The sequence below is a fragment of the Fukomys damarensis genome, unplaced genomic scaffold (genome assembly GCF_012274545.1).
Source record: "Fukomys damarensis isolate Sample0158 unplaced genomic scaffold, DMR_v1.0_HiC HiC_scaffold_2, whole genome shotgun sequence".
Taxonomy (NCBI): Eukaryota; Metazoa; Chordata; class Mammalia; order Rodentia; family Bathyergidae; genus Fukomys; species Fukomys damarensis.
The window spans coordinates 44275043-44283143 of record NW_022900914.1 but is presented as its reverse complement, the minus strand read 5'-3'; the positions used below and the strand labels follow the sequence as shown (position 1 = coordinate 44283143).

At 36.8% G+C, this 8101-nt stretch overlaps 1 protein-coding gene across 1 annotated transcript in view; it reads right to left on the bottom strand.

The window, feature by feature from the left end:
- Positions 1-33: 33 nt before the first annotated feature.
- Positions 34-8101, bottom strand: part of Pno1 (partner of NOB1 homolog) — a 9608-nt gene continuing 1540 nt past the window's right edge. Inside the window, exons 3-7 of the mRNA XM_010609715.3 lie at positions 6679-6762; positions 6249-6309; positions 5938-6055; positions 1947-2017; positions 34-588 (exon numbers count right to left, since the gene is read on the bottom strand). Coding sequence (XP_010608017.1) covers positions 521-588; positions 1947-2017; positions 5938-6055; positions 6249-6309; positions 6679-6762 — 402 coding nt within the window. The 3' untranslated portion in view covers positions 34-520. The remainder of the gene's footprint in view (positions 589-1946; positions 2018-5937; positions 6056-6248; positions 6310-6678; positions 6763-8101) is intronic.

Here is an 8101-nt window from a genome sequence, read left to right as displayed (position 1 = left end):
GCCAGGGATCACTCAGGACCTTGTGCTTGCAAGGCAAGCACAGTGGCACTGAGCTAAATCCCTGGCCCAAGGCTTTAATTTTCTAAAATGCAAAATGAGTATGACAATTGCACTTACTGGTTTATACAGTAGAGCCAAAAAGCAGATTATGATTTAATTATAAAATATCCACACAACACATTAATGAAGGGTCATGATTCATAGGTTTTGACATGATTCAATTACAACTTAGAGAAGAAATGTTTATAAATTATAAATAAACCCAGTTTATATAGAACTGTTGATGCAGTAAGTTTCCTTTAGAGGATTCTACATTACATTTTGATACTTAAATTTTCCTTAATATTACTGAGTGTGAATAGTATTAAACCTTTCCCTTCTGTTTATGCTGGTGGCTGAGAATGTAAGAAAAGATCCAGGCTTAAAGTGACTTAGACATTCTTCATATGGTTTGGTGTGACCACCCGAAGAGTACAAGGTCTTTTTCTTTAGAGTCCAAAGATAAGTCTCTAATTTGAAATCAGAACCGATCTGCTGATCTGCTAGCCACAGCTCGAATATTGCCATAAACCTTTGATGGAGGATTTCCTGTAAAGGAAAAAAGAATTAGCTATATATATATATATGTACAAGTATACTTACATATATAAAAACCCCACAGAATGGGGTCTCTCACCCTAGGAAGAACTAGGACAGAGCTAGGCGTGATGGTACACAGCTGTAATCCAAGCACCCTGGGAAGCTGAGGGAGGACTACTAGCTTCAGTTCAGCCTGGGCAAATTAGCAACTTAATGAGACTCTTAGAATAAAAAATAAAAAATGCTGACGGGGGTAACTTAGTGACAGAGCACTTGCATAACATGTGAGACCCTGGGTTTAATCCCTACTACTACAAAAAACAAGGACAGGTTTTTAGAGACAGGGTCTCACTATGTAGTTGAGACTGACCTGGAACTCACTATGTAGCCCAGGCTGGTCTCGAACTCACAGTGATCCTCCTGCCTGGGATTACAAATTCTGGGATTACAGGCGTGCACCCCCACACCCGGCTCAAGGACAGTTTTTTAATTAAATTTTTAAAAATATTACTGGAGATTGATCTCAGGAATAGGCAGCTATAACCCCAGCCCTTTTATTATTTTTTTTTTAGACAGGGTCTTCCTGAGTTGCTCTGACTGGCTTCAAATTTCATATCCTCATGCCTCAGCCTGCCAAGTAGCTGGATTGACAGGCTTGTGCCACCATACCTGGTTTATTAGAGGTTTATTATATTAAATCACCAAGAGAGAATCTTACAGAAAATTATCCTCATGATTTTCTAAATTTTTTTCTAAGAGCCAAAAGTACTATCAAAATATTTATAAAGATGCCAGTCAGCCAGCCCTGGTCACTTGAACAGAATCCTAAGGTTTTCTGAGCAAGGTGCTATGATGCTATAACTCAGATTAAGTGGATCCATTAAATTGACTGAAGCTGTTTGGCAGCTTCCTTTTTGTTGAAACTACAATGTGATGCTCCCTGCTTATTTCTGTGCACTTTCTCATGAGAAAGCAGCAGAGATTTCAGCAATATTTAATAAACCCTTTAATTAAAAAATGGAATCTAAACAAAGTATTCCTATTCATAGCTGGGCATGGTGGCAAACACCTGTAATCCCAGCATTCAGGAAGCTGAGGCAGGAGGATCGCTGAGAGTTTGAGACCAGCCTGGGCTACATAGTGAGTTCTAGGTCAGTCTCAACTACATAGTGAGACCCTGTCTTAAAAAAAAGAAAAAGAAAAAGAACAAAAAATTCCTATTCATTTTTCTCTAGACCCAAACTCACTAACTCCTGAGGGAACTGACATTCTATCTTTAACATTATCCTAAAGTTGGTTTGTCAGTATTTCTGAGTTTCTAAATTCCCTGTTCTTTCCAGACAAATACCAAAGAAAGAAACTGTTACCCAGGATGAGGTTGCAAATAGCAGTCCTTGCCATCTTGATGTTTTGGAAAGAGCCAAGGATGTGGACTTTCCTGAAAAAGATAAAGTAAAACAAGTCCCTAAGTTAGCTACAAAAAGTATTTCTTTACCCATATCCTATAATCCAAAATCTGTAAAATCATGACAGACCCAGATTCCTAATTGAAGGTGGGGTGATGGCTGTACAACTCTGTAAATACTCTTAAAATCACTTTTGAAAGGAATGGATTTGATGATATGGGAATTGTATACCAATAAAAATTATTAGAAAAGACAAAAATATTAAAAACAATCTAAGAATTTCTTTTAAGATTCTCAGTTAATAGCAGCTACCATCCAATGAGTACTTTTATGTTAGGATTTTATATATATATTTTCACTTAATCTTCACGTGAGCTTTATTAGGTAGATGTTAATTCCATAGTAGAGATACAGAAGGTATGTCAGAAATGTAGGGCTGCGGATGTAGCTCAGTGGTAGAGCACTTTTGTAGCATATAGAACATGCTGCATAGGACTAAGGGGAAAAAACAAGAAAATAAGAAATCTGTCGAAGAATACACACTGCCAGAGCTAGTCATTGAATACCTAGAAACACAAATATACGGTACTCAAATTAAAACATATTTCAGTTTCAACTGCAAAGTTTTTTTTTAACTTTTTTTTTTTTTTGGTACTGGGGATCAAACTCGGGCCCTTGCACTTGCGAGGCAGGTGGCAGAACCACTGAGCCAAATCCCCAGCCCATCAACTGCAAAGTTTTTTAAAGGTCATCTCAGTTTCTTTAACATGTTGGGATCATTCCTTACCCGATGACTCAAATAAGATTGATAATTCAGAATTTTGCCTTTTTGAGTCTATTTTCTAAAATGTTTCCACCATGCACTCCACAAAAGCTATGAGCTAAATCCTCCGAATCTTCAACTTCTGTTAACTCTTCACCTTGCTATAACTAAAACACATCTCTCAAATGGAAGCCAGTTTTTATATATCCAGATGGTTGAACACACAAATTTATGTGTGCTTCATCCCCAAATGTTACTAAAATGATAGGTAAGACATAAACTCAAAAGAAAGAAGGATGGTGACAGTAGTAAACTCTGCAAAGGTTGAAAGCAGATGAACGAGGTAGAAACGACTTCACGGATTCAAGTAAACCAACACCTACCTTACCAATGGGAATATACAGAAGCAGAACTTCAGGAAAAAGATGTCAAGAACCAGGGTTTCTAATAGCTAAGAGCCAAAGGAGAAAGAAGAAGCCAACATGATGGCCAGAGGGCAGAGTACTTTTGGAACAGAAGGCTCCAGGAGACTTCTAAAACATCAGCTGCACACAAATACAGAGGATGTATAGCTCTTTAGTGAAGTAGTACACTGAAAATGAAGAAAGCACACTAGCAAGTAAGAATTACTTCCTCAAGTGAGAGCAAAGCTGCAAAAGAGAAGTATCATCTGGCTCATCTATGAATATCGCGAACACTGACTTTTTCTGTTTTAAGGTAAGACTGAGCACTGGTCTATTGGAAGACACAAGGTGGTTACATTGGGAGGAATAAGCTAAAGTGCTTAAAAACAACAAAAAAAAGCTGAGTGTGTGCAGAGGCCCGAAAATGTGAAATAAAGTATCTTTCATGGTGGAATGTCAATAGTAAATCTGAAAAATAAACCAAGAAGCTGTATATAAAGATATTTTTGAAATACTGAGATAATTTTTTTCCAGACAATAGTCTCCCAAATGTTGCACAGGCCAGCCTGAACTCATGATTTTCCTGCCTCAGCATCCTGAGTAGATGCAATTACAGAAGTACTATACCACTGCCCCCAGATGAAGATAAGTAATTTAAAAAATTATCTAATAAGAGAGCTGAAACTAGCTTTTCTGAGGAGGGTAAAATGGAGGTAGGTAGTAGATATTTCTGACTTTTCAAACTACATATGTCTCACTTTGCTAAGAGTAAGTTTATTTAAAATGCAGTATGAAAATTAAAGAGACAGAAACAAGAATAAAGTATGAGTAGTTCTGCTACGAAAAGAACCAAAGTAATGCGAAATAATTAGAAAAGAATACAAGTCTCAAGGAACATAGGCAACATTATTTCCCATGTGATACAGATTATTTAGAACAAACTGATTTTACTTTTATATCTTGCCTCACATTTTACTGTTGTTGCTAGCAACTCATCAAAAATACCATTTACAGGGACGGGGATTTAGCTCAGGTTCCACCACCTGCCTTGCAAGCAAAAGGACCCAAGTTCAATCCCTGGTACCAAAAACAAAACAAAACAAAAAAAAAACCAACAAAAAAATACCATTTACATGTCCATAGTAGTCTATCTTATGGATATTTTGTAACTAATATAAACTGTTAAATAAGTAATTTCCAATTAGCATAGTTACAGCAAAAACCGCAAGACAGAATGTCTCTCTCTCTTTTTTTTTGGTCTCTCTCTCTTTATATACTGGGGATTGAACTCGGGTCCTTGCGCTTGCAAGGGAGGCCACCGAGCCGCTGAGCTAAATCCCCAGCCCCAGAATGTCTTTTTAATCTCAAGTAGTTTATAATTCAGTTTGTAAAAAAAAAAACCCACAAAAGATATTACAATGCTAAAGCAATGTTATTCATAAAGTCCCCAAATGAAATAAGTGAAATATCTATCAACTGTGAATACAATATACCCACATAATGGAATAACACTTGACAATAAAAAGGAACTACTGAAACATGCAACAAAATGGAGAAACTTAACATGTTAACTAAAAGAAGATATATACCAAAGCCGACATACTGTGGTATTTCCATTTATATGAATTTCTTGAAAAGGCAAAAGCACAATGACAGAAAGTAGAGCAATGACCAAAACAGAGTGGGGGAGGGGAATTTTTGTAAATATGCAGTAGGAATGTTTTAGGATGCTGGACAGTGGAAGTATGGTATGTCGGGGCTACAAGACTGTGTTATACTTGCCAACTCGCTGAATTGGATACTTACAACAAATTTTATATGAAATGGTCAAAAAAGTTCAACAAAAACTTTCAGGGCTCTATTCAATATTTATTTACTTATTTATTTTGGTGTCGGGGATTGCACTCCAGTCCTTATACTTGCAAGGCAGGTGGCGGAACTACTGAGCTAAATCCCTGGTCCCATTTATTCAATATTTAAAATATAGTACACATATCCACATTTTTTAAATGTCTAATGGAAAAAAGCTCCACAGCTCATATTTTAGCCCCCAGGCTCAACCTATACAAGACCAAAAATGTGTGCAAAAGATGCTATTAAACGATTATTTTTGTATTTAGTTGCAAGCAGGCCCTTCTTCCCGTCATCTGCTTCACTTGCCAACCTCATGGCATTATGTAAGCTCTGAGCCACGTATTAGTAAGATCCTCAAACTGGTAGCAGAGTTGCTTCATTCTCAGGAAGGGGTAATCCCAGCTTCACCTCTGCCACCTTTACTCTCATTTTAAGCCTGTGTCATTTTATGTTAATATGAAACTGTTTGATAGATTTTTAACCAATGTACAATAAATGCTCTGATCTTCCTTTTACGAAAGACCTGGAGAATATATGTACTTATACACACATATTTATATTAAAATATGTATCTATATAAAATGTACATAGTACTTTAAAACAGGAAAGCCTCACAAGTCATTTGAAACATCTATTATTTGTCCTCTCCTACTGATTTAATAGGTGTCCCTACCAAAATCTTTACCTATAATTTCTTTTTAATAGTGATTCCAATCATTTCCTTCACTGCTAACTAAAAGCTATAATTACTGAAATTTTCTCAACAAATTCAATCTCCTTTCAAAATAGGTGACCATTCATCCAGAAACATACACCGACAAAGTTTTAGTGGTAATATTACATATAAAACACAGCTTTTAGGACTTTTTCCAACTAACAAAAGACCAAATATAAATTTGTGAGACTAATTTTCACAAGTTCAGAAACTTACACATCAGCCAAAACTATCCGTGTCCGTGTCACGTTCTCTATGGTGAATTTGGTTTTTCCTCCTTTGCCAGCAATTCTTCCTATTGCCCTTGACAGGTGGTCTCCCTTTAGAGGCTTAACTAAAAGGAGAAAAGCAAGACATCAGGTGGCAAGCTACTCCAATGCACTGCTCCTTCCACGTCAACTATTAGATAAATGAACATATTTTAAAGGGCTAATAACCAGCTCAACTGAGCTATTAAAAAATTAAGAATCAAAATACAATGCAAAATCAGCAACAGAAAAGTTTTTCATAGAAGACCACAGACTTACCATCTGTAATTTCAAAAGACTCTAGAAAGAGGTCATCCAACCTGACGAGGGCAAGTGCATCCTAGAATATAAAAATAAACACCCTGAAGGTCCTTTCATCACCAAGATACAATACTTGAGAATGACTGACACAGGAAGTAATGGGGGACTAAAACAACTCTAGCGCTAGAACACTCACATTTCAAAAATGACCCTTCCATCGAATTGTCCATACTAAATATTTTTCTAGCTGTGTGCACTGGGGCATGCCTGTAATCCCAGCACTTTTGGAGGCTGAAGCAGGAGGACTGCAAATTCAAGCCCAGACTTTGCAACTTAGTGAGACACTGTCTTAAAATTAAAAAGGGCTGGGAATACATCTCAGTGTGAAGGTGTTAGTTGCAATTCCAGTACCCTCCCCAATCTCCATTATAGGTGTGAAATCACTTACCTCCACCTGAAATCCAAGAATAAAGGCCTTTACAAAATCAGCTGCTTTTGTCAGAGCACTAACATCCTTGGTTTCTTTACAAGTCTAAAAACAAAAACAAAAACAAAATTACAGAAAGGAATTAAAAAGAAAATAAATACTCTAATAACAGACTAAAAATAACATTCCCCATTATTTTAATTTCTTTCACCACCACCCTTCTGCTATATAGTCTGGATAACCTTGTTTTAGTGGGACAAATACTGTTTTAAGTATGCAAAACAAACCCTTCCCAGTTAGGCTGGACAATTCCACTCAAAGATTGTCCTAAACCGAATACACTATATGATCCTGCAGACGTCTAGGGTTAATAGCAACATTCCTCTGGAACAGCTCAATGACCCACACTGAGATGTAGGACCTCCATCCTGTCCATCACTTCAAGTGTACCAGCTGGTCCTCTTCTCTTCCCCTCAAGAGAATCTTTCTTGGGAGTCCTGACCTAATCTTCTGACTTCATGACCATTTATCTGTCAATGTTTCTCAAATGAACAAGTTAGATTCTAAATACTTGCATGGCTAGTACCGAGGAGGAACTAAGTAGAGATTCTGCCCTCAATTTCTTTGATAACTATAGAGATAGCTGATATTCACAGAATGTCTACTACTGTAAATACAATAAATGCACTGTACACATTTAGTTGTCATCTTCAAGATAATCTTAAATACCAAGCAGTATAAATTTATGTGAGGAAGTTAATAAAAAGTGAAAAAAGGTAAGATTCAAACACAACTGATTCCCTTTCTACTCTCCCACCCATACTCAAAATTTAGTCAAGAGAACTATATATTTGACAAATTTCAAACCATACAGGGTTGTACAATAGGAAAGCACACTGAACTTTAACATTTACAATCAGACCCCAGTTCCAATTCTATTATGTAACCTTGGCCAAGTCTCATGGATACTCTAGTTATTTAATTTCCTCATCTGTAAAAGAGAAGTCAAAGTGGAAGATCCTGAGTGGTTCTTTCTTGTATCACAGGCCTGATGACTCTGGTCAAGATACTCCACTTCTCTAACTCCTCTATTTCCTCATATCTGTAAGAGGGGATAGATAACATCATCTAGATTGTAGGGCTCTCCTAGGACCAAATGACGTGGTTCACTGCAGAGTACCACTACATGTCTGTATATACAGCATCTACAAATAGCAGTGGAATCCAAACTGATAAGCCTGCAACAAATAAAACTAAGCACAATGAAAGTGTAGACACTGAAGAAATGACTGAAAAGGACTTATACGGGTAAAAACATTTAGCTAGATCCTGAAAGATGACTGGGAATAAAGTAGAAAGAGAAAAGGAGTAGGAAGAAGAGGTCTTTTGTCAAAACAAAGCCACCGAAAAGCGTGAACATAAAAAAAAAAAAAAAAAAAAAAAA